Source organism: Ovis canadensis, chromosome Y, assembly GCF_042477335.2.
Source record: "Ovis canadensis isolate MfBH-ARS-UI-01 breed Bighorn chromosome Y, ARS-UI_OviCan_v2, whole genome shotgun sequence".
NCBI classification, from domain to species: Eukaryota; Metazoa; Chordata; class Mammalia; order Artiodactyla; family Bovidae; genus Ovis; species Ovis canadensis.
This window is the reverse complement of record NC_091271.1, coordinates 7,779,999-7,807,223: the sequence shown is the minus strand read 5'-3', so window position 1 is coordinate 7,807,223 and position 27,225 is coordinate 7,779,999. Positions and strand designations below refer to the sequence as shown.

Here is a 27,225-nt window from a genome sequence, read left to right as displayed (position 1 = left end):
TTAATGTTACACACAGTCAGTTTTAGTAAACTTTATTTCTCTTTCCAGTGTGCTCTATCAGCAGCAAAATCAGCCTATGGATGCATTACAGGCCTATATTTGTGCTGTACAATTGGACCATGGACATGCAGCAGCATGGATGGACCTGGGCACTCTGTATGAATCCTGTAACCAACCTCAAGATGCCATTAAATGCTACTTAAATGCAGCTAGAAGCAAAAGTTGCAGTAATACCTCTATGCTCACAGGAAGGATTAAAGTTTTACAGGTACATTCTTGAAGTAGCATATTTTAAAGACATTTCCATAAATACCTGGCAGAGGAGGGTGGCTGGAAAGTTTGTCTAATTTTGTTTGATGTCAATGGTTTATTTCCATAGCTTTGATATTTATGATGATACTACTTTTCACTTTAAGATAATAGTATATTGAAAGTTTTTTGCATCCTTACTTTTTCTGATCCATGTTAATTTGCATGATTTTGTGTGCTATCTACATTTTTAAGTTATAACATTTTAGAGAAGAGAACACAGTTGTTTTCCACTCTTGTGTGAAATTTCACAAGGTATCCAAAAGAATTCTGAAAAACAGTTTAGCTTTTTTCCTATTCTTGAAAGTATGTTTTAGTTATCCTCTTTAACATATATCTGAAACCCCAGATTTATAATCTGCTTTCTTTAAAAAATACCTATAAATTGAGGAAGTTTTAGTGGACTTGCTCTTACTCAAGTAGTCCTGTGTTAAATTTACTTTTTACATAATTTTTCCTAGGCTCAGTTGTGTAACCTTCCACAAGGTAGTCTACAGAATAAAACTAAATTGCTTCCTATTATTGAGGAGGCATGGAGCCTACCAATACCCGCAGAGCTTACCTCCAGGCAGGGTGCCATGAACACAGCACAGCAGGTGAGAAGTTGGGTTATCTTCTCTAGGTGCCCAGCTTTAAGGGTTCTGTCCAATCTGTAGTGATCAGATCTAAATTACTAAGTACAGAATTGGCTTTTAAAAAAAAAATAAATTCCTTTCAGTTTTACTACTAAGGGACTTTAGATCAAAATAAAACTTCCTCTGATATGGGAAGATTCTTGGGGTAGTTTAAAACTTTTGTATAGTTTTATGATTTCAAAAGGGATTTCTTAAGGGACTTTCATACAGTATTTTATTTAATTTTTTAAAAAGTAAGTTTTTAAAAATAAGGTGCACATTCTCCATTGGTGAAACTTGACTTTGATTTTCAATTGCAATCCATGATGTCTACATAGTTTTGGAAAGTAAGCAATTCATCAGGTTTTATAATTTTAAGGCATGAATTAAGAATATATAGAACCATATTTTTTTTTTCACCTCTGTGATCCTTAGGCTTACAAAGCTCATCATCCAAATACTGAACCTGTATTAGGCCTCAGTGAAACACCAATTTCACAACAGCCCTTGCCAGTACATATGATTACCTATAGTGAAGTAGATGACCTGTCCAGTCCTGCCAAGAGGAAAAGAATATCCAGTCCAGCAAAGGTATATATAAATTTTTCAGAGAAATGGAAGATTTTAATTAGAAATGAAAGTCTGAGTCTTCTGAAGTTGTGCCTATCTTATATTTTAACTGTTTGTTCCTCAGAGAGTGAAAAGTGTTTTTTTTTTTTTTAGCTATTAAAAGCAGTATTTCCTCTCCTGAAATTGTAGCATCATTTAAATATAGGAAGTAGGGATAACTTTATGTTCATGAAGACATTTTATTCATTTCCCTGCTTTTCTGAATACATTTTTACCACCACTTTGTATGGACATTAAAATAGAGTGTTGAATATAATGGACAGTCTGTTAGATCTTTGAGTCATGGTTCCGATGAACATACATTTTAAGGAGGAGTTAAAGAATAAATGACTTTTCAGATGTATAATTTTCCAAATGGGTTATGCATTAATTTTTTTAATGCTTTTAAAACATAAGCCTTGTTTATCTGTAAATATTTCAATTGCTAGTCATTTAGTATCTCATGAGTTGTAACTATTGGTGTATGGATTTAATCAAATATTTTTTAATTTAAAATAAATTTTCCTGAGAATAGTTCTGAGAACTGACATAGTGGTCAAACTGTATCATATACTTCAGTAGAGGAACAAGTTGATTCATGGTGTTTGACACAACAGAAATTACAGGTATGAAATACTCTGGACAGTTTTAATCGCATGTTTTAACATAGTGGAAGTAGTAAGCTTTCAGCTTTTGTTGGGTATTAATTCTTAAAATTGAATGGCAGTAAATGAAGTTAATATGTACCTAAGTGTAATGAGCCTACATTTTCCAAAGGAATAGAAATCATAATACATTTTTGTTTTCTACTTTTTAAAAAAGAAGTAATATATTCACATATTTGAAATTTAAGAATATAGGGGTGTACAGGTTTTAAAGGGTCCTTGAAGTTCCTGCCTCCAGCTACTTAATTTCTCTTTCCAATAAATAATCAGAATTAGTAATTTCTTTGTTTTTTTTTCTTTTGTTTCTAGAGATACATATACGTGTACAAGAAAATGTGCTGATCTCAGTTTTCTTTTTATCCCTTATACTAATATAGCTTGTTAACTGCTATATCTTCTCTCCCTGCTCACCTTCCTCATGACTGCTGTATCTTCTCTTCCTGCTCACCTTCCTCAAAGATCTATCTTTGAGATATTATCATGTATTTTATGGCTACTTTGTTCTTCATGGCTACATGATGGTACATTTTAAAATTTCTTGGAAGCCACATGTTGTTTAACTAGATTTCTCTTGTTAGACTTTTGCATAATTTCTGCCTATTATAAACAAGGCTGCCCTTAAGCATTTTTGTTATGATACATTTTATTGTTAAACAACTTTATCTTTGAATTATAATTCCTTTCCATATAATGTATTTAATTCAAAACACAAAGATTATTTTCATCAAGTGAATTCTGATTTTTTTTAATCTTTCTTAGCTTTTTGTAATGACTTCATTTTGGTATTGATTATATTTGGTTAGAAATCACTGTATGTCACAACACAAAATTGCTTGGTTTGTAGCCTTTTAAGTTACAGGTTGCTTGCTGGTGACTTATTTATTTCTTTGATTTATCTCTGTGTACTTTAAAATCTTTCTAGTACCTGGAACAGCTACGCACAGATAGAGATCATTTAAATCCGACACAGAAACTGATGCTGCAACAGTTGGAAAGTCAGTTTGTCTTAATGCAACAAGTATGTACCCCATTTTCATTATAAATATTTATCACTTATGTTAAGTATTTTTCTTGACTACAACATCACTTAAGAATTTATTAATGCTTATTTCTACTTTTTATGTGTAGTCATTAGAATTTATATATCTGAGCTTTAAATACCACTGGTGGACAGTATTATTTTTTAATAGCTATAAATTAATTTGGAAAACAATAGGAAATATATTTTATGTTTTTTGCATATTTCAGGTGTATTCTATAGGCTTACTTTTTATTACTTTACAATTAAAGAAAATATACTGAAGTGGAGAAGTTTTAAGGATTATTTTCAAGGATTTGGCATAAATGGAATGGCCATCTGAAATCCCTTACTTCATAATGAGAAATAAAGCCTGTAAATGACTAACTCACTGTTTTTAATTGCTTTTTTTGCCCGCATGCCCCTAATAAGCAAAGGCTTCTTTTAAATATATAGTGAAAAAGATATTGCTTTATCATGTTTATATAAACATGGCATTTCATTTCTAAAATGTATGTTTTTTAACCTGGGGAGATTAAATTTTATGATAAAGTTAGGGATGTATTAATAACACATTTTCAAAGTCACACAAGCAGGTTTTCTTTTTTGTTTTTGAAGATGAGACAAACAGGACAAACTACTGGAATTCCTAATGGGCCAATAGCTGATTCATCACTGCCTACAAACTCTCTCTCTAGCCAGCAACCACATTCTGCTCTACCCAGAGTACCTAGTGTCTCTCAGCCTGAAGTGCACTCTGCTTGTTTTGAAAATCCTTTGTCCAGTGGACCTTTTCCTGCACGCTATGTTCTTTCTGGCTCCTCAAAACCACTAGGGAGTACAGACACTAATTTGGTAGGCAATAATTACTTAACACGAAGTGGAAATAATGGAAATGTGCCTTATCTGCAGCAAAACACATTCACTCTACCTCATAACTGCACAAACCTGACCAGCAGAACAGAAGAGCCATGGAGAAGAAAACTGTCTAACTCCACTCAGGTAAAAGAAAGATTAGCTGCTTTACTTTTTACATAGTAATTTTTCTTTGACTTGTATACCTTTGGAGGACAAGAAATTACAATTTAAGAAATATTATCTTTTTTTAAACAATTCACAGTTATCTCAGAATTTTGTGTTTCAGTATTAATACAATGTTGTACGCTCATCTGTGCACATGGTAGTTACGTATCTAGTGTAAATTAATATATATATGAATTATGCTAGACAGTCTGAAGGAAAAGAAAAAAACCACAGACATAGTTCTTTCAGATTCCATTGCTTAATGAATGAAAGTATCATGGCCATGATTTTTAATTGCAATTATTTAATATATGCAGATATATCCTGCATACAGTCAATATTCTACTAGCTGTGAAGCATTTATTTTAGTGCGGTAAAAAACCTAATGAAAAAAGATTCACCTGTGATAAATTACAATAAAATCTGATTTGCACTGTGGAGAAAGTAGCTTGCTGCTGCTGCTAAGTCGCTTCAGTCACGTCCAACTCTTTGCATCCCCATAGATGGCAGCCCACCAGGCTCCCCCATCCCTGGGATTCTCCAGGCAAGAACACTGGAGTGGGTTGCCATTTCCTTCTCCAATGCATGAAAGTGAAAGTGAAGTCACTCAGACCCTCAATGACCCCATGGACTGCAGCCTTCTAGGCTCCTCTGTCCATGGGATTTTCCAGGCAGGAGTATTGGAGTGGGGTGCCATTAGGAAGGAACTAAGAAGTTACAGTCTCAGAGAACTGAATTTAGAAGAGCAAGTCACAGCAAATGTAGCTACAGGGTAGTTTATGAAGATGAAACACAAAGGATCAGGTTTAATTTGTGAAGGGCTTGATGAATCCTAAGAGGAAATGAGAGACATTCAGTTTTGATACAGAGATAGGGATTTCTTGAACAGCCACCTCCTTAAAAGTTATTAACTACATTTTATATCACTTTAAATGGTTTTAAAAAACTGAGCAGAAATTATGAAGAGTCCCTAAAACTACTCCCCCTACCAGTGTTTCCACTAACCTGAACATCATACACTGGAATGTGATAGAGCCCCATAATTTACATTCTAATACATTCTTTCTATTGCACATTATTTGATTTTGACAAATGTATATGATATGCATCCATCTTCATTCCAAAATAGATTCACAAACATACCCTGTGTACAGTTTATTCCTCTAGCCTTCTTTCAATATGTAGAAACAACAGATCTTGTTATTGTCTATATGGTTGCTTTTTCTAGAATGTCGTATAATTAAAAGCATACAGGATGTTGCCTGTTTAGAATGATTTTCTCTTACCAATATACATTTAGTTTTCTTTGTGTGTTTCCTTGAGATGATAACTATATTTATTTTTGATCACTTAGTTGTTTGCATTAACTGCACTTTGTTTATGCACTCACTCTGTGTTTATATTTCTTTTTTTTTTTTTAACTATGTCTCCTTTATTTGTTTATGCTGGAACAGACAGGAAAGTCAAATAGTTCAGATATATTTTTCTTGTTATTCATTCAGTTCACAATATTGATTATGTACATTAGCTGTGCATAGGATCAGAGAATATTCTAACAAAATACATGGGGCTCCTGTGCAGATTTGTGTGGACTTAGTTTTTAACTCATTCAGGTAAAAACTGAAGAGCATGATGAATGGATCATACTATAAGAGCACTAATTACTTTTCTAAGAAACTGACAGCTATCTTCTAGAAAGACTTTTATGTTCATTGCCTCCCTCAGTGACTGAGGCTTCTGTTTACTCTAGCTTCTCCCACCAACTGAGAGTTGCTGGGTTTAGGCAGACTAAAAGTACCACAGAGTGAGTGCTTTATAAACAGCAGAGTTTTTATACTCCTGGAGTCAGAGAAATGCAAGATCAAGTCATCAACAGATTTTGATGTTTTTTGAGAGCTCTCTTATTACTCATAGTTGACTCTCTTCTCATTGTACTTGTAGTTCACAAAATGAATGTCTGTGGTTGGTGTTTTATGTATTTGTTTGTTTCAGGCTGTGCTGGGTCTTCGTTGCTGCACAGGATTTTCTCTACTGTGAGTGGGGGCTACTCTCTAGTTGTGATGCTCGGACTTCTCATTTAGGTAGTATCTCTTGTTGCAGAGCACAGGCTCAGTAGTTGTGGTTTCTGGGCTCTAGAGTACAGGCTCAGTAGTCATGGCACACAGGCTTAGTTGCTCCCATAGCATGTGGGGTCTCCTTGACACAGAAATCAAACCCATGATTCCTGCATTGACAGGCAGATTCCTTAGCACTGAGCAATCAGGGAAGCCCCTTGATGGTTTCTTTTATAAGACACAAATTCCTTTCTTCAAAGCTCCAGATTTTGTAACCTAATCACCTTTGAAGGCCTTGCTTCATATACAGTGAAGAGTTAACTTGAGGGTAGCATTTTGGTGGATACATTCAGTTGATGTGTTTTGAATATTACTGATTCAAATAGGGAGGTAGTGATGTATCTTTTTTTTTTAATCTAATATAACTGATGATTTTTGGAGCATGTTTCAGTTCAGTTCAGTCACTAAATCATGTCCAACTCTTTGCAACACCATGGACTGTAGCATGCTAGGCTTCCCTGTCTGATACCAACTCATGCAGCTTACTCAAACTAATGTACAATGAGTCAGTGATGCCATCCAACATCTTATCCTCTGTCATCCCCTTCTCCTGCCTTCACTCTTTTCCAGCTCATGGGCTTTTCTAATGAGTCAGTTCTTTGCATCAAGTGGCTAAAGTATTGGAGCTTTAGCTTCAACATCAGTCCTTGAGGCATCATCAACTCTATGGACATAGACTTTGAGCAAACCCCAGAAGATAGTGATAGACAGGGAAGCCTGGTGTGCTTCAGTCCATAGGGTTGCAGAGAGTCAGACACAACTGAGTGACTGAACAGCAATGCCTTTTGTAAATATATTTTCCCAGTCTTCATTTACCCTCTCATTATCTTACAGTATCTTTCACAGAAGTTTTAAATTTTAATGAACTCCAGCTTATCAATTCCTTCTTTCATGATGTGCCTTAGAAAGTGTATTTAAAACATTGCACCATGCTACATAATTTCACCTATATTACCTTCTAGGAGTTCCATACTTCTGCATTTTATATTTGAGTCCAAGGCTCACTTGGAGTTAATTTTTGTTAATGGTGTAACATGTGTAAAAATTTTCCTTTTGCTTCTGCTGAATAATTTTAAAATGTTTATGTATATATGTATTTTCAAGTGTGCCTTGTCTTTATTTCTGTGTCCGGGCTTTCTTTCGTTGAAGAGAACAGAAGCTACTCCAGTTATGGTGCACGAGTTTTTCCTTGTTGTGGAGCACAGTCTTTAGTGCACTGGCTTGGTAGTTGTAGCACACAAGCTCAATAATTGTGGCTTGCAGGATCCAGAGCAAACAGATTTCAGTAGTTGCGGGGCACAGGCCGAGTTACTTCATGGCATATGAGATCTTCTTGGACCAGGGATCATTCCTGTGTCCCCTGATCGGCAGGCAAATTCTTAACTGCTCGACCACCAGAGAATTCCCAAAGATTCTTTTTTTCAATATGAATTCTCAGATTTTCCACACCATTCCTTGAAAAGACTGTCTCTGCTTCATTTTATTGCCTGTGCTCTGTTGTCAGAGATTAGTTGACTATATTTCTGTAGGTTTATCGGCTGTGTATATTGTTACATTGATCATTTATCTGTTTCTTTTGTCAGTACTATGGTGCCTTGATTAATTTAGCTTTATATTAGAATCATTAAATAAACCTGTGTCCTCTAATGTTGTACTTCAACATTATGTTGGATTTTGGGGGTCTTTTGTCTCTTCTTATTACGTGAGAATCACTTTGTTAAAAATTTGTAAAAATAACATTGAATTTTTATTCGCTTGCATTGAATCTGTGAATCAAGTTTGCAAAAACTGACATCTTAAATAATACTGTTTTACTTCTGAAGAATGTGGAAACTCTCTCTTGTTACTTAGTTATTTTTAGTCAATGCTTTGTACTTTTTTCATAAAGGTTTCAGATAACTATTTTATTGAATTTTTCCTACATACTTCTTTTTAGGGCAAGTGCTAATGTAGTGGCTGTTGTTTAGTCTAAACCATGTCTGACTCTTGGGACCCCATGGACTGTAGACTGCAAGCTCCTCTGATCCTGGGATTCTCTGGGGAAGAATACTGAACAGGGTTGCTATTTCCTTTTCCAAGGGATCTTGGCGACTCAGGGATCAAACTCATTGTCTCCTACATTAGCAGGCAGATTCCTTAGAAATTACTCTTGTTCATTACTAGTATAGAAATGTGATTAACTTTTGTATGTTAACTGTATATCTTGTAACATTGCTATATCCTTACTAACCTTTCTAAGTAGGTTTCTTGATTCTTTGAATTTTTCATGGGTAATTATGTCATTTTGAACAAAGGACTTCATTTTTTCCTTTTTAATTATAATCTGTATCCATTTTACATCATTTTCTTGTTTTGTTATATCAGTTTACTTTAGTGTGGTAGATGAAAGAGTGGTGAAAGGGGAACATCATTGCCTTGTTTTATTTGCTGTTGGGGAATGTTTTGAGCCCAACTTAACATATGACATTAGCTAGAGGTTTTCTATAGAGAATCTTATTAACTGGAGGAAGTTCATCTCTATCCCTAGGTCAGTGACAGTAATGTTACCATGCACAAGTATTCAGTTTTGTCAGTTCTTTTGCTGCATCAGTTGTCATGATTATGTGGTTTTTCTTTTTTTAACCTGTGGGTGTGTGATGTATTATAATGATTGATTTTTCTAATGTTGAATGAACCTTGCATGCATTAGATAAATCCTATTTGGCCATAGTACATAAATATCTTTCTGTATAGTTGGATGTGATCTGCTGATACTTTCTTGAGGTTTTTTCTTTGGTCTGTAGTTTTCTCTCAGTGTTTTTAGTATTAGGGTAGTCATTGTCCTTGACCTCATAGTATAGTATAGTATAGTATGGTTGAAAGATTGTGTCTGCTTCTATTTTCTGCCAACAGGTTGTTGACCACTGGCATAATTTCTTCCTAAATTTTTGGTGGAACTCTTTATCAGTGACCTCATCTAGGCACTGTGGTGCTTTTTCTTCTGCAAAGTTACTAAATGATTGATTCAGTTTAAATAGTTACATGCTTACAGAGTATCTCTTTGTCCCGGTGTTGTTTTTATTTTCCACTCTTTTGTCCTGCTGATCAATATAGCTTTTATTATACTTCTTAATTGTCTTGATCACTGTAACTTCAGAATATGTTCTGAGATTTAGATAATACTTGTATAACATTTTCTTTACTTTTATAGTTGATTTGATTCTGCTGTCTTTTTTTAATCTTCATATAATTTTGGGGTCATTATGTCAGTTTGTATCAAAAGTATCCACTGGCACTTAATAGAATTGTGTTATGTGTTTAAGTCAAATTACTAATTTTTCAGAACCATGAATATAGTTTCTCTCCATTTACTTAGTTCTCTTTTAACTTCTCCCAGTCATCTTTTTCAGTTGTTACGTCTTAAGAGTTATATTTTTGATTTGTTTTTGAAGTATTGCCTTAAGTTATTTTCTAATTCCTGTTGTGATATCCTAATTTCAAACATTGAGAATTCTGTTGAATATTTTTCAAAGTTTTGGTATTTCTCAGATTATATTTTTGATGATTGGTATTATTCTGTTTTGTTCAGGGAATATATTTTTTATTATTTTAATTCTGTTATTGAGACTTGTATTTCTCCTAATCTGTAATGTGAACTCTAAAAAAAAACCTATTCTGTCCATATTAAGTATCAAGTATTGTTGAATACAGAAAGATGAAGGACCTCACAGAAACAGAAGAGATTAAGAAGTGGCTAGAATACACAGAATAATTATACAAGAAAGGCCTTTTTAACTGGGGTAACCACAGTGGTGTGATCACTCACATAGACTCAGACATCCTGGAGTGTAAAGTCAGGTGGGTGTTAGGAAGCCTTACTATGAACAATGCTAGTAGAGTTGATTAAATTCCAGAGGAAGAGATAGGGAATCTACCTGATAAAGAATTCCAAGTAATGATAGTGAAAATGATCCAAAATCTGGAAATCAAAATGGAATTACAGATAAACAGCCTGGAGACAAGGATTGAGAAGATGCAAGAAAGGTTTAACAAGGACCTAGAAGAAATAAAAAAGAGTCAGTATATAATGAATAATGCAATAAATGAGATCAAAAACACTCTGGAGGGAACAAATAGTAGAATAACGGAGGCAGAAGATAGGATTCGTGAAGTAGAAGATAGAGTGGTAGAGATAAATGAATCAGAGAGGAAAAAAGAAAAATGAATTCAAAGAAATAGGACAATCTCAGAGACCTCCAGGTCAATATTAAACATCCCAACATTCGAATCATAGGAGTCCTAGAAGAAGAAGAAAAGAATGACCATGAGAAAATCCTTGAGGAGATAATAGTTGAAAACTTCCCTAAAATGGGGATGGAAATAATCACCCAAGTCCAAGAAACCCAGGGAGTCCCAAACAGGATAAACCCAAGGCAAACCACCCAAGACACATATTAATCAAATTAACAAAGATCAAACACAAAGAACAAACATTAAAAGCAGCAAGGGAAAAACAACAAATAACACACAAGAGGATTTCCATAAGGATAACAGCTCATCTTTCAGTAGAAATTCTTCAGGCCAGGAGGGAATGGTAGGACATACTTAAAGTGATGAAAGAAAATAACCTACAGCCCAGATTACTGTACCCAGCAAGGATCTCATTCAAATATGAAGGAGAACCAAAACCTTCACAGACAACCAAAAGCTGAGAGAATTCAGCACCACCAAACCAGCTCTCCAGCAAACGCTAAAGGATCGTCTCTAGACAGGAAACACAAAAAGAGTGATTAAATTCCAGTGAGCTGTTTCAAATCCTAGAAGATGATGTTCTTAAAGTTCAGCACCTAATATACCAGTAAATTTGGAAAACACATCTGTAGCCACAGGATTGAAAAAGATTAGTTTGCATTCCTATCCCAAAGAAGGGCAATGCCAAAGAATGTTCAATCTACCATACAATTGCACTCATTTCACATGTTAGCAGGGTAATGCTCAAAATCCTCCAAACTAAACTTCAACAGTACATGAACTGAGAACTTCCAGATGTACAAGCTGGATTAGAAAAGGCAGAGGAACCAGAGATCAAATTGCCAGCATCCATTGGATCATAGAGAGGGGTAAGGGAGTACCAGAAAAACTTCCTACTTCTCCTTCACAGAGTGCTCTGAAGTCTTTCACAGTGAATCATAAGAAACCATGGAAAATTCTTAAAGAGATGGAAATACCAGACCACCATACCTGTCTTCTAAGTAACCTGTATGCAGCTCAAGAAGCAACAGTTGGTACTAGGCATGAAACAAGGGACTGGTTCAGAATTGGGAAAGGAGTACATCAAGGCTGTATATTGTTATCTTACTTATTTAACTTACATGTAGAGTACATCATGAAAAATGCTGGACTGGATGAAGCACAAGCTGGAATCAGGATCGCTGGGAAAAACGTCAGTAACCTTAGATATGCAGATGACACCACCCTTATGGCAGAAAGTGAAGAAGAACTACAAAGCCTCTTGATGAAAGTGAAAGAGGAGAGTGAAAAGTTGGCTTAAACCTCAACATTCAGGAAACTAAAATCATGGCATCTGGTCCCATTTCATGGCAAGTAGATGGGGAAACAGTGGAAATAGTGAGAGGCTTTATTTTTAGGGGCTCCAAAATCACTGCAGATGGTGACGGCAGCCATGAAATTAAAAGATGCTTGCTCTTTGGAGGAAAAGCTGTGACCAACATAGACAGTATACTAAAAAGTAGAGACATCACTTTACTGACTAAGATAAAGTGACTTTACTGTCTAGTCAAAGCTATGGTTTTTCCAGTAGCCCTGTATGGATGTGAGAGTTGGGCCGTAAGGAAAGGTGAGTGCCAAAGAATTGATGCTTTCGCAGTGTGGTGCTTTAAAAAAGTCTTTGAGAATCCCTTGGACTGCAATGAGTACAAACCATTCAGTTTTAAAGGAAAGTGGTCCTGAATATTCATTGGCAGGACTGATGCTGAAGCTGCAGCTCTAATATGTTGGCCACCTGATGCGAAGAGCTGACTCATTAGGAAAGACCTTGACTGATGCTGGGAAAGACTGAAGTTATTCCTTGGAAAAAATTAATAAGATTTCATATGCTTTCTTTGAGGATAACTGTTATTTTTCTATTATAGATTCAATATTAATTTTAAAGGATTAATATATACACTGTTTTCATATAAAACATAATACATTGTTACAATTGGTGATCTGGTTTAAGATGTGTTCATAGCTTCAATCAGTACTGACTATATGTATGTTTTTCCGTATCTAAATTTACTTAGTCATTTCTCTTTTAATGAAAATGTATATATCTGAATTAGACATTAAAATTTCTCAAAGACTTCCATGAAGAATTATGTTGCCACACTAGTAAATGAAATCAGTTACACAGCCCAGAAATATGATTTTCCCTCAAGGTTGCTAACCACTTTAATCATAAGATTATGAAACTTTTAAAAATTATTTTTACAAGTTTGGTTATATTATGTTACACATTTAGTTGTTTAGCTTTTATTTAACATTTTTAATCCTCAGTGGTGTTCTTTGTATGCATTAGGTGTTTGTTTAATATCTGGCTGGAACTTACAGTATTGAATTTTAAAAGTCTGTTTTTCTCTTTTTTTTAGGGGTTTAACAAAGGTCAGAATTCACATTTGCCAGGATCTAATGATGAACAGCCTTCATTTTCCACTGATCCTGCCCTGTATCTCCAGGCAGCTAGCACTAATATTCAGACTTCACATAGGATGCTGCCTACTAGTTCAATAACACAGGGACTTGCTTTCAATCACCTCTCTCATACTGCTACCTCAGGGGACCAACAAGGCATTTGTTGTACCAAAGAGAGCACACCTTCAGGAAATAGATCTTTTGTGCCTGAAATAAGCAGTCATACTGAAGATACACCTAATGGCTGTGCTGGTGTCAAGGGATTTTCTAATCGTGTTCAGCAGTTGATGGCAGAACCTATTTGCAGTCCAAACAGTAGAGATTCTACGTCACCAAATTTAATTTCAGACAATCCTCAGATGTCTTCCGTGTTGATTGGAAAAGCCAATGAGAGTATGATGACTGGAGCATGTGACAAAGTCAATAGTATTCACCCAGAAAGTCATACAAAGACTAATAATTCTGTTGCCTCTTTACACTCTTCAGTCATTTCTACAACTGCTGCAAAATCTGCCGACCAGACCACTACCCTTGGTGTTACCAGCATCAGCAGTCCTCACATTAGGTTACAAACAGTTAATGGAAAAGGGCTAGAGAACTCAAACAGCTCTAAAAATACAAGCTTGCCTATGATTAGCCACAAACCTGATTCTCCGATCATACCATCGATGTCTGTGTCCATATACTCAAATTCTACAGAAGTTCTGAAGGCATGCAGGTTAGTATGGGAAAGTTTATCACAAATTTAAAGTAGTTCACTTTTGACTTGATCATAAAACAGAGATAATATTTGTATTTTGTAAGAAATATAAAAGGTAATTATGTAGTCAGTTGTCTAAAATAACTATTTCAAAAGGAACTTTGTTATTACTCAGTATCATGCATAAACTATCAGTGTATTACATGTGGAAAGCGTTTTTCTACAACATATTGTGAGAAGCACATCTCTAATATTACTGAGTTCTGTTGATCATCAGAGCTGTTGTCATATTCTCTATGATTGGGGATTGAAACCAGTGAATGGATTCAATTATATTTGATAGAAAATCTGTAAAACCTTATTGATTGCTTTCTTTCTGGGAACATTTTCTGTGATTCTAGAAGAGATTTTAAACAGGCAGGAGTGACAAGAGAAAGGAACAAAGACTTGAGACGTGTTAATAGACCACCAGTCACTTTGGGAAGTCAAGCTATATTCTGTGATTCTTCTTGGAGAAGGCAGTGGCACCCTACTCTAGTACTCTTGCCTGGAAAATCCCATGGATGGAGGAGCCTGGTAGGCTGCAGTCCATGGGGTCACTAAGAGTCGGACATGACTGAGTGACTTCACTTTCACTTTCACTTAGAAGAATGAACCTCAAAAGTTTATTTCTTAAATGGGTTTCATTACCTTCAAACAATAAGACACAAAAAGATGAGAAACACTTTCTTTGATATTGTGAAATTGTATATATTTCCATATTCTGCACAGTCTTATCCATTCATGTTTTTTGAAAACACCTTTATTAAGATACAATTGACACACCTTACAATATATCCCTTTAAAACATACAGTACAGTGGTTTTTAGTATATTTCCATATAATGCACCAACCACCAGCACAATTTTTGAGTGGTTTTATCATCTCAAGAAGAAAACTATTGTACACATTTTAGAGTACTATTTTTATTCTGTTTGTTTAAAATCTAATCTAAAATTATCTTATTTCTCATACTTAGATGCTGTATAGAAGAGTAAAACTTGTGTGTTAGTTAAAATACTAGGGGTAATGCTCCTGTGTAATTTTCTAAAACAAATTTGAATAATAATTCAGTTTGAAATTTGAATAATCAATTTGAAATAATTCAATTTGAAATTTGAATAATTGAGATTATAATGAAGTAAACTAGAAGATATGTACCATTAAATATAAATCTGAAGATTAGTTTTTATCTATTTTGACTGTTTTAATTCAGGTTTTGAATTTCAAATATAAAAAAGGAATTATTGCTTAATTACTGTAAGTCTTCTGAAACTGGGAGTCTTTACCTCTCTTCTCAATTGCTGAAACTAAAACATGTTTAGATTTTGCAGACACTTTGATTATCTTAGAAGCCATCACTGATCAACCATTGAATATGTGTTATAAAATTCTAAGCTGACACAAGTCTTAAATGTTTGTATTTGCAGTTAATGGAGATAGAATAATAGAAAAATGGAAATAATTGATATTTTAAAAAATATATGAGTAAGAAATTTTTGCCTTTTATAGTGGATTAAATATTAATTTTCCCATCTTATTTTACAAAATATATGTGAGCATCATTATGAGGTACATTTTTTAGATTGAATTTTAAGCTCAAAACCACTAATAGGACTTGTTTTATTGCTAAAAATGTGTAAATTTGTAAGATGAAAATAACTTACATATGGATGCATGGTTTTTCCAGTAAATTTGGCTGGCAGTTTACTAGTGAAAGGATACCATCACCATATCCAAAAGTTGTAAAGAGGAAAAAATAAAGAATAGACAAGAAGGGAAGGAGGAAAGAACATGAATGTCCGGCTTTGAATTGAGGATAAAATTACTCCAGTTTAACACACCCAAATAGATAGCAAATAATAACTGTCATGTGGAGACAATTCCTGTTACCCAATGCTGATGTGTTCTTTACTGGACTGAATTCTGATTAGTTCAAGGAATCAGCAGTTGAGAGGGTTTAATCTCTATGAGAAACTTAATAAGGAAAAAAAAAATCTATATATTAGTTTATCTATAGAGTACCTCCCATTTTTTTGTATTTAAATGTGTTCAAAAGTAAGTTCACAATAAGATATTTTTAAGTATGGTATTTTTAAAGTAATTTTTCAGTAATAATATATTTTTGCTACAGTGAGATATTCTTCATCTTTCCCACCTCCACTTTTTCCCCCCAACTTCATTTCTTTCCCATTTGGATTTTTATGGTAACTTTTTCTTAGAATAGCAGTAAAGTCATACCTATTTAGAAATTCATGTGTTTCTGTTGTGCAAACTGTTCATGCTTTAAGGTTGATAGGTATTTTACAAAGGAAAAAAAAGGATGGTTCCTTTATTTTCAAAAACATTGGTTCTTTTGGTAAATAACTTTAGATTCTGATTTGACTGGTTCATAGGGACATACTAATGGATCTTTTGATTTCATTGTACTTTTTGAGCAGCGTGTTCTCTTTTGTTATATTTCATAGAAAAACTTTGAGGGTTATTAAAATTTTTAACTGCCAGTGTTTGATTTCATTTATAGCATTTTTGCTTCTGTTAAAATTTTAAAATGTAAGTTCCCCATTTAAGTAATTGGGCCAGTTTTGGGTTCCTTGCTCTTGCCTCTTTTTTTTTTTTTTCTGTTTTCATATATGTTTTTACTTTGAATTGCTTGAATTTTCTATATACTCTTAATTTAGTGTTATTAGACTATAAAAATCCTCATTTTTCATATACAGGATGGTAAATCAGCTTATTTTTTTCAAGTACAATTAAATCCTTGATCCATATGTTAGAGTATTCTAAAATATTTATATTATATTGTAGTACATCTCTCACTAGGAAACAAGTCTTTTATAATCAAAATTAAATCATTTTGTGGAAAGCATACAGTGACAGACATAATTAAAACCAATTCCTTTTATTATATAGAGATTATCATTGACTCTTAATGCATTGTTCTAAGGAGGATATATTTTTTACCATATTAGCTTCTGACATTTATCTTGGTTGTAAAATCAGTTCTGTGGCGTTTATAAATTAGAATCGTATTTTTAAATTTAGAAGCTTAAGATACAGGCAACTTGAACCACACAAGTCACTATGCTTTGTGGACAGATAATGAAACCTAGAGACTGATTTAACATTTAAACTTAATTGCTAGTTAATTGTAAAATTTTAGTGTAATATACATTTGTAAATTGTTTAAAAATAGAAAAGTCTGCATTTTTTACTTAATTTGTAACTATATAAACCCTATCACAGGGAATCCTCTGGTGGTTCAGTGGTTAGCACTGTGCACGTTCATTGCCAAAATCCCTCTTTGATCCCTGTTCAGGTAACTAAGGCCAAAATAGGCTCTACACACTACGAGCTGTTTTTTATGGCATTTCAAAGTTGATAACTACTCCATCTGAAACTTTTTTAGTTTTCATTAGTTCTGCAAAAAAATCCTAAGTTTCAGGCTTTCTTTCCCTTTAGCAAAAATAAAGCTAAACAAGGAACGATGATTTTACTTCAGCTTGTTGTATAATTTGAAATTTTAAATATAATTTGTAATTTATTCTCCAAAAATACAATTATTTGTTCTGAAGAAAGTGTATATTATTTTACTTTACTGAATGTAGAATTTAAGATTTTTCTCTTGTTTTAATCTCCTGTTTTTACAGTCATTGCATAACTGATATATTTCTTCTAATTTTTATCTAGGAACTTAGATAAAAATGGCTTGTCTAATAGTCACAATTTGTTGGATAAATGTCCACCTCCAAGACCACCAACTTCTCCATACCCACCTTTGCCAAAGGACAAGTTGAATCCACCCACACCCAGTATTTATGTAAGTCTTCTTGCTAATTAGTAATAACCCAGGTATCTGAACTTGTCTGCCTTTAGATATATTTTTAAACCAATGCAAACCTTAGAGAAAATTAAATTTTTTCTCTAAAGTTGAAAGCTTTGGAAAACCATGTTCGTGTCCTAGAGGATAACGAACAACATCTCTCAGACTGAATATGGTACACTACCTCTTTTTTTAAGTAAAGTTCTGTTGTTACATAGTCATAGTCATAGTCATTTATTTATATGTTATCTGATTGCTTTGCACTTGATTAGCAGCCTTAACTAGTTGTGAAAGAAAATAGTTCATAAAACAAAAAATACTTAACCATTTGTCCTTTCTTTGAAAAAGTTTTGCCACTGTACTCTAGAAAGATTTTTTGAAGGGAATATTGAAATTTAAAGTGTCTCTCACTTTTGGAGTGAGATTCTCTGAGAGTAGCAATAATTGTTTTTGTCTTAGTTTTTTGTTTACATGATTCTAAATCTACATTCTGCCATCTTACAGAGCTTAATCTTACGCTTTAAGGCAAAAATTTTTGTAAGCAACAAAGTGATTAAGAATGTAGAAATTATGATTACTGCATGTTACTAAAAAGGTTAAGAATAAATAATTTAAAAATTTCAATTTGAAGCTAAATGTTTTTACTTTTGGGGAATTTAGGTCTTTGGTAAAGAAACCTGATAGAAGTTAATTCAAAACAATTTCTGTGATTTTTTTTTTCCAAGTGTAGCTGCTGTCCGTCCTTAAACTATCCTGTTCTAAGACAAAAGAAAAGTTTCTAAGCTAAAATTTGAAGAGTAAATATTTAGAATGATGCTATGTAAGAGAGCATTTTGAATTTCTGGCTCCTTTTTAAACTAGATGCTTAAGGAAAGTTATATGGCTCAAAATAGCCTGGAATTAAAACTCCCCTCCAGGTCCCCCCCAACCTTTGTATGCAAAGCAAAGCACTCTCTCACCCCCCCTAAAAAATGGACATTAAGGTTGATTACGTCCACCTCCCAGCCGGCTGATCTCACTCCAGACAACCCTGGAGAAGAACAGGCCCCCTTAAGACAGTAGCTTTCCACATACATGCCTGTATGTACTTACTCTTTTCTTGGGTAAGTGTAGCAGCTCACTAATCTGACTCCTGCCCCTTCTCTCCTCATTAAAGTTGATCTGTTCCTGTAAAGTGCCAATCTCATTATTTTTCTGAACCTCACCTTCTCTAACTTCTTTACCCTACAGATGCTATATAAAACCAAATTTTACTCTTAAATTACCACATTAGATTACACTGACTTATTGTGAAAGGAAGGTCTAGTTATAAAAATAAAGCTCAACCCCTGAAGCTGAACTTTTGGGGATTAAATGCAAACTAGAGATTTATCTTTTTTGCCTGTTATTGAATCTTTTTTTATTTTGATTATAGTCTTTAAAACACTTTCAATATTTAAGTTTACATTTTACTTTTTCCATACCTCTTTTATAAAAATTCTGGAGGTATGCTTGGTAAGTACACTTAAGAAATACTTTTGAACTGCTAACCTCTTTCAATCTTTTTGTGAATATTGTGATCTAAGAAGTTAATAACACCATTTCAGAATTTATTAAATTTAAAGTGTATCTCTTTTAAAGACAGATGAATATAGTGATTTTTCTTCTCACAGAATTTTCCTGAAAGGACTAATGCTGAAACACTGTAGTATGCAGCACTCAGCATTAATGGCTGAAGTATATTGTTGATGTAAAAATGCCTGACAAAAAATGAAAACTTATTTCAGGACAGTACTTGGTCATTTTCTGAAATCTAACAAAACATTTCAATTTTACAGTTGGAAAGTAAACGTGATGCTTTCTTTCCTCCATTACATCAATTTTGTATAAATCCCAAAAATCCTGTTACAGTAATACGTGGTCTTGCTGGAGCTCTTAAATTGGGTAAGTTTTTTTAAAAAGTTGAAAGTTCTCTTACTGTCATTTTTTTTTTAAACTACCAGAAACACACTTTTTTCCTAGACGTTTCCCCCAGTTTTTATTTTCATGGTAGGAAACCATTAAACCATTTTAATGGTAGGAAACAACCTTCTTTCTGTCTCAGTCACTTTAGCACATTTTTAACATGATACCTATATTAGCCATTGACAATTTTTGATAGATTTTTACTTCTTTTTAATTTGGTATTATTAAGCATCATGAGTGACTAAGGTTAGTTAATTGAAGACATTTTGCCATTTAAGATGTAGGTAAAATTAGATCCAGAGCCTGCTTATGTCCCTCAGTCCCTTGTTAAACCTTGTCACAGTGGTTAAATCCAATGATTCATGGGACTGCTATGGAAGTTTGGCCCTCATATGGCTTGAAGCAGTCTTTAGAGAAATGGATGGAACATCATAAAGAATTTTTTTAAACAACTTTTGAAATGTTCATTATACCAAAAACAGTTTTATTTTTTATTTAAACTTATTTATTCATGTAGATCTAGGGCTTTTCTCTACTAAAACATTGGTAGAAGCTAACAATGAACACACAGTAGAGGTGAGAACACAGTTGTTGCAACCAGCAGATGAAAACTGGGATCCCACTGGAACAAAGAAAATCTGGCGTTGTGAAAGTAATCGATCTCATACTACAATTGCTAAGTATGCACAGTACCAGGCCTCCTCCTTCCAGGAGTCACTGAGAGTAAGTGTTTTTTCCTGGAGATTTTTTTTCTAAATTAAATGTAATTGCTTCTCTAACAGTGTATTCAGTTAATATAATTAGCTTTTGTAAGTATTACAATAAACAATAGATTAAACTATTGAAGGTTTAAATGAGGTAATATTAGCAGAAGTACATATTGTTAATAGAGAAAATACTGTTTTATAGCATATCCTTATTTTTGAAATGCTTCTACTTAAAATAGGTTAAAATAGGTTTACATAGAGTTGCAGGCTGATTTTAACGAAGAATATTATCTGGGCAGTGCTCTCGTTTTTAATTGGTTTGTAAAAAGGCATTTCCATTTCACTTTATTTGAAAAATACTCTATAAAGAAGTGTTAGTACTCTTGTCATTAATAGTCTCTAAATAAAACTGCAAAAGAAGCAGAAATTTACAAAAGCATCTGAAAATATTCTTTGCCTTGTTCACTGGACTATTGGACAATGCTTTGAGCCTAACTTCAGATATGATTAAATAAAAAGATGCTTACTCCTTGGAAGAAAAGTTATGACCAACCTAGACACCATATTAAAAACCAGAGACATTGCTTTTCCAACCAAGGTCCATCTAGTCAAGGCTGTGGTTTTTCCAGTAGTCATGTATGGATGTGAGAGTTGGACGATAAAGAAAGCTGAGTACCGAAGAATTGAAGCTTTTGAACTGTGGTGCTGGAGAAGACTCTTGAGAGTCCCTTGGACTACAAGGAGATCCAGCTAATCCATCCTAGAGGAAATCAGTCCTGAATGTTCATTGGAGGGATTTATGTTGAAGCTTAAACTCTGCTACATTGGCCACCTGATGGGAAGAGCTGACTCATTTGAAAAGACCCTAATGCTGGGAAAGATTGAAGGCAGGAAGAGAAGGGGACAACAGAGGACGAGATGGTGGGGTGGCATCACCGACTCAATGAACATGGGTTTGGGTGAACTCCAGGAGTTGGCGACGGACAGGGAGGCATGGCATGCTGTGATTCATGGGGTTGCAAGGAGTCGGACCCGACTGAGCGACTGAACTGAACCAAACAATTTTCTATAGATAATCTTATTAAGTGGAGGAAGTTCCTCTCTATTCCTAGTTCAGTGACTGATTTTATCATGCACAAGTATTCAGTTTTGTCAGTTCTTTTGCTGCATCAGTTGTCATGGTCCTGTGTTTTTTCTTTTTTAACCTGTGGACGTTTGATGTAATATAATGATTGATTTTTTTAGTGTTGAGTGAACCTTGCAAAGAGTTGGACATGACTGAACGACTGAACTGAACTGAACTGAACCTTGCATGCACTGGATAAATCCCATTTGGCCATAGTGTATAAATGTCTTTCTGCATAGTTGGATGTGATCTGCTGATACTTTGTTGAGGATTTTTCTTTGGTCTGTAGTTTTCTCTCAGTGTTTTTAGTATTAGGGTAGTCATTATCCTTGACCTCATAGTATAGTTGAAAGATTGTGTCTGCTTCTATTTTCTGGTATAGGTTGTTGAGCACTGGCATAATTTCTTCCTGAATTTTTGGTGGAACTCTATCAGTGTCCTCATCTGGGCACTGTGGTGCTTTTTCTTCTGCAAAGTTACTAAATGATTGATTCAGTTTCAGTAGTTATGTACTTTACAGTTTATCCCTTCCTCCCAGTGTTGCTTTTGATAGATTATGTCTTTCAAGGAAGTGGTTCATTTTATCTAGGTTATCATATTTGTGGGTATAGTGATTCATAGCATTCTTTTATTATCCTTTAATGACCATGGGATTTGTAATAATGATCCGTATTTTATTTATATTATTAGTAATTTCTGTCTCTTGGATGGCAATACTGACTCAATGGACATGAGTTTGAGCAAGCTCCAGAAGTTGGTGATGGTCAGGGAAGCCTGGTGTGCTCTAGTCCATACGGTTGCAAAGAGTTGGACATGACTGAGCAACTGACCTGAACTGAACTGTCTTGTATATTTATTTTCCAGCCTAGTTTTATCAATTTTATTGGTCTTTTCAAAGGGCCAAGTTTTGGTTTCATTGATTTTTCTCTTTTGACTTTGTATTTTCAGTTTTCCTGACTTTAATTATTCTTCATATTTCTTTTCTTAGTCCCTTCTGTTGGATTTATTTACTCTTGTTTTCCATTTGCTTTTCTTGTAGAGTAGAAACTTAGATGATTGATTTTAGATCTTTTCTTTTTCTATTATGTATATTACTTGCACTGAATTTCCTGCCAGTCACTGGTTTGGGTGCATCTCCAAATTTACTAACATTTCTATTTTCATTATAACTCAGTTCAAAATAATTATTAGGTGTTTTTGAAGGTATTTTCGACAGTATATTGTTTAGTATCAGTGTGTTTTTGGATTTTCTATCTTTGTTTAACTGATTTCTAATTTATTTCCATTGTTATCTAATAGGATGTATTGTATTATGTCTTTACTTTTGAATTGCAAAGGTGTGCATAGTCACCTGGAATGTGGTCTTACTGAACATTCTGTGTGAATTTCAGAGAAGCATGCAGTTTTTGACATAAGAGTCCTGAAAGGCACAAACAAAACCTTGTAACCATCAGGACCCAGAGGAAAAGAGCAGTTGACCACACAAGAGACTGAGCCAGACCTGCCAGTGACCCTCCCAGTATTCTTTACATACTAAACTATAAAACCTTTTTTCTTAGAGTTCCATCATTTATGTTATGTCAGAGACTGTTCTTGGTTCTTGGTATGGGGTTTAAGCTGTGCATCTGACTTTTCACATACCTTGATGTGCTGAATAAAAGGAACTGCTATAAGTAGGCTTTTAGTCATGTATTGGTAAAATTATAAAGGAAGGGGGTATTTTGTTATCTTATGATTCAGTCTTAGTCCTTGTGAAGCATGTGCCTCTCCACTATGAACTTCATTAGTGCTTCATGTTTGTTTTTTCTCCCCCATTCTTTCAGTAGAATTGAATGTGTAGAGTGGGCTGGAGTTTGGTATTCTCTCTCTGGAGATGTTTTTGTTGTCTAATTGCTCAGTGATGTCCGACTCTTGAAACCCCACGAACGATAGCCCACAAGGCTCCTCTGTCCCAGGGAAGAATACTGGAGTGGGTTACCATTTCCTTCTCCAGGGAATCTTCCTGGCCCACAGATCATACCCATGTCTCCTGCACTGGCTGGCAGATTCTTTACCATTGAGCCACCATGGAAGCCTCTCTGGACATATAGGCTAATAAAAATTCCAGAAAATTAGCCAGTGATTAAAGAGCTTCTTTTGAGTGCAGATTTTGCTGTAAAGAAAAGAATCCTCTGGTATATTTCAGAAAGGGAATTTTTTTGTGTGATATTGTCCATGGTTTTTCTTTCCCAGGAGAGTATCCGTAGTTTTCTGGTCCCATTAATTTTAGTTTCTATTTTTCACTGCCTTTTCAAAAAAAAAAAAAAACTTTTGGACACAGCAGTTTGACCTGGTTTCTTTAGTAACATGAGACTGCTTAATTGTTTTTAAAAATGAAGTGGCTACTTCGAAATCTCTTACATGTTTTACAGAATCATTAGTAAAGTATTTAATTTGCACATATTTTCCCTATTCTGTAAGTTGTGTTTTCACTTTTTCTTGATGATGTCCTTTGAAGCATGGAAGATTTAGTTTGGGTGAAAATTTTAACTGCTTTACTTTTGGTATCATAGCTAAGCTAGGTTTGCCTTGTGGTCATGCAGACTTACTCTTTCTTTTGTTGTAAGAGTTTCATAGTTATATGTCTTACATTAGGTCATCAGATCCCTCTTGAGTTAATTTTCCTCTTTAGTAAAAGGTTGGTGTCTTAACATTTATTCTTTTCAATATGGGTTTCTAGTTTCAGTACCATTTCTTCATTGAATTATTTTGGGATATTTTTCAGGAGAGTAACACATTTTTATTTAGATTTAATTTCCTTCCTAGTGCTAAGTGTTTTATTTATATAGAATGTATTTTGTCAGAAGTTTAGATTATTAAGAACTGTATGTTCTCTTAGTTGTATTACTATACTCCACATAGGCAGGGTTAGGATAAAAAATTTTATAGAAAATCTAACTGTTGTCTTTGTAGGCACACACACTCCTGCCAATTTAAAATGTGTACTTAAGCTTGATTGACATTTGTAAGTAACGTTGATAGCAAGACTGTAGAACTTTGCTCTTATTTTCTTTTATTATCACCTTAATTTGTGTCAAGTAGAAGAATATACACATTTCATTCTTATTTAAGAGTTCATATAGGAAAAACGAACTCTGGTCTTTTGGTGCAACATGCCTGTAGGAAGCTACTTTTCAAATCATAATCAGTAGCATTCATGTAGATAAAATTATTTTATTGAGTTGTGTAATGGGAAGTATAGTCTGTAGCAGGATACTAAAAAATGAATGTTTTTGCTTAATTTTTAGGAGGAAAATGAGAAAAAAATGCAACATAGAGAATATTCAGATAATGAATCCACTTCTTCAGATAAGTAAGCAAATTTTAATATGCATTCAATGTTCCTGTCCAAAAGGCATGAATTTACTTTTGTTGTTTTCTTTTTTAGTAGTGGAAGGAGAAGGAAAGGACCTTTTAAAACTATAAAATTTGGAACGAACATTGACCTCTCTGACGACAAAAAGTAAGACCTCCTGTTCTATTACCATGAAGTGCAAACAGAAATGTAGAACTGAAAACTTGCCTACTTTCATATTTCCTATAATCCCATAGGTATCCTGTTTTTGTGTGTTGACAAATAAGTTTTTGCTAGCATTCAGAAAGTATTTTTGTTAGATATTGAAATGGTATTTTTGTTACAGTATCAAAACAGTTTTACAGATGTGCAAATGAAAATATAAGACTATCACACTTATTTTAGTTTTTTAAATATTTCATTTATTTATTATCATTTGACTATGCTGCGTCTTGCTTGCAGCACATGGGCTTTCTGTAATTGCCTCAATCAGGGTTTACTCTCTAGTTGTGGTTTGCGGGCTTCTCACTGTGGTGGCCTCTTTTATTGCAGAGCACAGGCTCTAGGAGCACAGGTTTCAGTAGTTGCAGCATGTGGGCTCAGCAGTTGTGGCTCACCAGCTCAATTGCTCTGCAGCATGTGGAACCCTACTTTCCCGACCAGGATTTAACCTGTCTCCCCTGCATTTGTAGGTGAATTCTTAACTGCTGGAACCAGGGAAGTCCCATAAAATTTTAAGTTATCTGTTTGTTTTAGGACTTCTTTGAAATAGAGGTTACAGACTAGTTCTTTTGACCTTAAACTTTTAAAACTTACAGATTTAACTGTTTTCTATTTGGATTGCAAGATTTTGGGGTTAGTTCTCATTAATGTTTGTAAAAATATTATAATTTCATTGTATTATCTTATTTTAGGTGGAAGTTGCAGCTACTTGAACTGACTAAACTTCCTGCTTTTGTGCGTGTTGTATCAGCAGGAAATCTTCTAAGCCATCTTGGTCATACCATCCTGGGCATGAATACAGTTCAGTTATACATGAAAGTTCCAGGGAGTCGAACACCAGGTTATTTTTATGAAATAATTGATTTTGTATAGTTGAAAAAAGACTTGATCAAATATGGTAGATGCACCTGTAGTGTTTCCCATTTGTAACTAATGAAGTCAGTAGGATTTAAAAATTCTTTCCAGAAGGCAAAAATACTGTAAATATTCTTATAATTAAAGATGAGAGTATCAATTTGTTCTGTCAGTATGACTTTTATACATTTTATATGTAACCATCAGAAAAATCAGAAAAATTTTAGCCTAGCACAGGGGTGTTAACTTAGGCAGTGAAAGTCTTTGTCTTGACCCCATTGACTATAAACTGTCAGTTTTCTGTGTTTTTTTTTTAATCACAGTTACAGTTCTTACTAATAATCAACTAATATGTGTCCTGTATGGTATAAACCTTCACTGAAAATACTTAAAATATATGATGCACTATATTTTTAAAACTATCTCATTATGTTATATTTCTTAAAAGTACAATACAGAAACTAATACAGAAGTCAGGTGACTTTCAAAGCTAACCAGTTAAGTAATTCATGTTTTGTTAGCTGAGAGATTAAATTGAGGATATTATGAAGAGACATATGTAAAAACAGGAAAAAATTGATTTCCTTGTGTCTTCATTGATGAAAGTCAAAATACTTACTAGTTGAAAAACACTGAGACAAATAATTGATAAAATGCAAACATTCTGAACAGGGGAAATGACATTTTACCTCACTGGGATTCCAAGTCAGTATTCCCTTTTGTCAGGATAGCTACAAATGTACATCTATTACAGCTATTCTATAGAAAAAGTCTATGCTTCATCTTTTTCTGTTGTGGTTTTTTTTTTGTTTGTTTCCCTCGCAAGCCCCAGCTAGCCAGTCCTCCTCAGGCATCTCCCCCATCCTGTATGTTTCATATGTTTCATCTTTAAAATTGTTTTTCTGCAACTAGATACTGCCAGACACTCTTTATCAGTCTGTGTATTTATTTAGCTTATTTAGTTGGTTGGAAGGCATTTACAGAATTGTCTTAGGGTTTGTTTCTGTTTGTTTGTTTGTTTGTTTACTTTTACATTTTCTTTGCACGTAGTTGCATTTCAAATGCAGTTTTTTCAGTTGAAGATCAGATACTAGAAGGCTTTTACAGTATAAAAATGTTCTCTGCACTTGCTTTATTGTTTGAAAATGGTACTACAGTTACTGTTTGAACTTATGAAATATATGCTGCAAATGTTTAAAGAAATGTACAGGTAGCATTTGATTTAATTTTTACTACCATAGGAGTGTATGAATACCTTGATATTATAACAGTGGCTGTTGTTTGGCCTCATTCAAAAATTGTTAGTCTTGATAAATTAGAGTATCAGTCCTGCAAAGCCATAGGGAATATCAGGATTGTCAGCTTCTGTTTCTGTCGTAAATTCACAGATTTTATATTCATTAAGTCTTTCAGAGTAGGAGATAAAAATTTTTCATAAGGAATTTGTCAGTGAA

At 34.1% G+C, this 27,225-nt stretch overlaps 1 protein-coding gene across 6 annotated transcripts in view; it reads left to right on the top strand.

The window, feature by feature from the left end:
- Positions 1-27,225, top strand: part of LOC138431429 (lysine-specific demethylase 6A-like) — a 168,922-nt gene that overhangs the window by 109,537 nt on the left and 32,160 nt on the right. Inside the window, exons 12-23 of one of the 6 annotated variants that reach the window (XM_069573576.1) lie at positions 49-268; positions 771-905; positions 1,359-1,514; positions 3,120-3,215; positions 4,128-4,217; positions 12,979-13,739; positions 17,451-17,580; positions 19,401-19,506; positions 20,045-20,250; positions 24,648-24,712; positions 24,788-24,862; positions 25,609-25,757. In XM_069573576.1, coding sequence (XP_069429677.1) covers positions 49-268; positions 771-905; positions 1,359-1,514; positions 3,120-3,215; positions 4,128-4,217; positions 12,979-13,739; positions 17,451-17,580; positions 19,401-19,506; positions 20,045-20,250; positions 24,648-24,712; positions 24,788-24,862; positions 25,609-25,757 — 2,189 coding nt within the window. Of the gene's footprint in view, positions 1-48; positions 269-770; positions 906-1,358; positions 1,515-3,119; positions 3,216-3,833; positions 4,218-12,978; positions 13,740-17,450; positions 17,581-19,400; positions 19,507-20,044; positions 20,251-24,647; positions 24,713-24,787; positions 24,863-25,608; positions 25,758-27,225 lie in introns of all 6 variants that reach the window. The other 5 variants (XM_069573574.1, XM_069573578.1, XM_069573575.1 and 2 more) reach the window with 5 other exon arrangements.